Source organism: Arvicola amphibius, chromosome 7, assembly GCF_903992535.2.
Source record: "Arvicola amphibius chromosome 7, mArvAmp1.2, whole genome shotgun sequence".
Taxonomy (NCBI): domain Eukaryota; kingdom Metazoa; phylum Chordata; class Mammalia; order Rodentia; family Cricetidae; genus Arvicola; species Arvicola amphibius.
The window spans coordinates 63,730,834-63,732,077 of record NC_052053.1 but is presented as its reverse complement, the minus strand read 5'-3'; the positions used below and the strand labels follow the sequence as shown (position 1 = coordinate 63,732,077).

General features: G+C 41.4%; 1 gene segment (V, D, J or C); it reads right to left on the bottom strand.

Moving 5' to 3' along the window:
• Positions 1–483: 483 nt before the first annotated feature.
• On the bottom strand, positions 484–947 carry LOC119818440. The segment is given in 2 exon segments: positions 484–812; positions 896–947. Coding segments are annotated over 2 exon segments (375 nt in total).
• Between the last annotated feature and the right edge of the window lie 297 nt (positions 948–1,244).

Genomic DNA, 1,244 nt, shown 5'->3' with positions numbered 1-1,244 from the left:
CATAGCAAAATTTAAAACATCTGCTCAAAAAATTTCCAAAAGTGTCTATATTTGTTTTAGGAAAAACAAATTGGACTATGAAAGGGGCTTTGTTAGTGCACATGCTGTTGTTTTGTCTTACTGGCCTGCTCCACATTATAGCTTATTCCCAGATATTTCAGCAACACTTTCATTCCATTAGTTTAAGAGATATTTTATCATAATGTAATGCCACCATCATATTGTCCTACTTTACTGTATTAAAAATTAATCATGTCAATGGAGGTGGTCAGTGGTAAACAGCAGATCAAGGTATAGCTTACTCTAAGGGCATTCAGAATTAGAATCACTTCATTCCTAGCAGGCCTTTTAAAACCTGACAGACTCTATAAGACTGTGAAGTGATCAAGGGACAACTTAGAGTGATCATTTTGGAGCAAGGACAATCTTCTCTGCCATCTCAGTCTCATGCAGCTTCCTGTTCCTCCATGGTTTCTTACACACTCAGAATGTGGTTGTAACACTGTGTCTTGCACAATAATAGACTGCAGAGTCCTCAGATGTCAGACTGCTGAGCTCCATGTAGGCTGTGCTGGAGGATGTGTCTGCAGTCAGTGTGGCCTTGCCCTGGAACTTCTGATTGTACTCAGTATTACCATTTCCAGGATAAAAATATCCAATCCACTCCAGGCTCTGTCCTGGCTTCTGCTTCACCCACTCAATAGTGTAGTCAGTGAAGGTGTAGCCAGAAGCCTTGCAGGACAGCTTCACTGAGGACCCAGGTTTTCTAAGCTCAGAACCAGACTGCTGCAGTTGTACCTGAGAGTGGACACCTGTGAAGAAAAGGACATAGTATATATCACTGTCACCTCAGTACCTGTTCCTTCTTCAGGTTTGGAACTGGAAAGTTCTTTACCTGTCGTTATAGACACAAGGAAGAGAATGGTCCAGCTCTGTCCCATATTGAAGACCTGTGTGCTCAGTGACTGATAAGAGGACACTTGTCCTATGTCATTCTGGGGTATGGAGATCCCTGTATTTACCATAATAGACTCAGGTTATTTGCATATTCATGAGAAGTAAATTTGTTAGATAAGGACCCAGTTCAGGAAGAGAAGAAGGAGATAGAGGAGACTTGTGAAAGGCAGAAGGTGCTGGGGTCCATATGCTAATCCTGTCTGAGGAAATGTATAAAATGTTCTTTCTCTCAACCCTGTGCAAATGCTGAGGATGTAAATCAGGACATAAGTTCTCAATAAATTTCA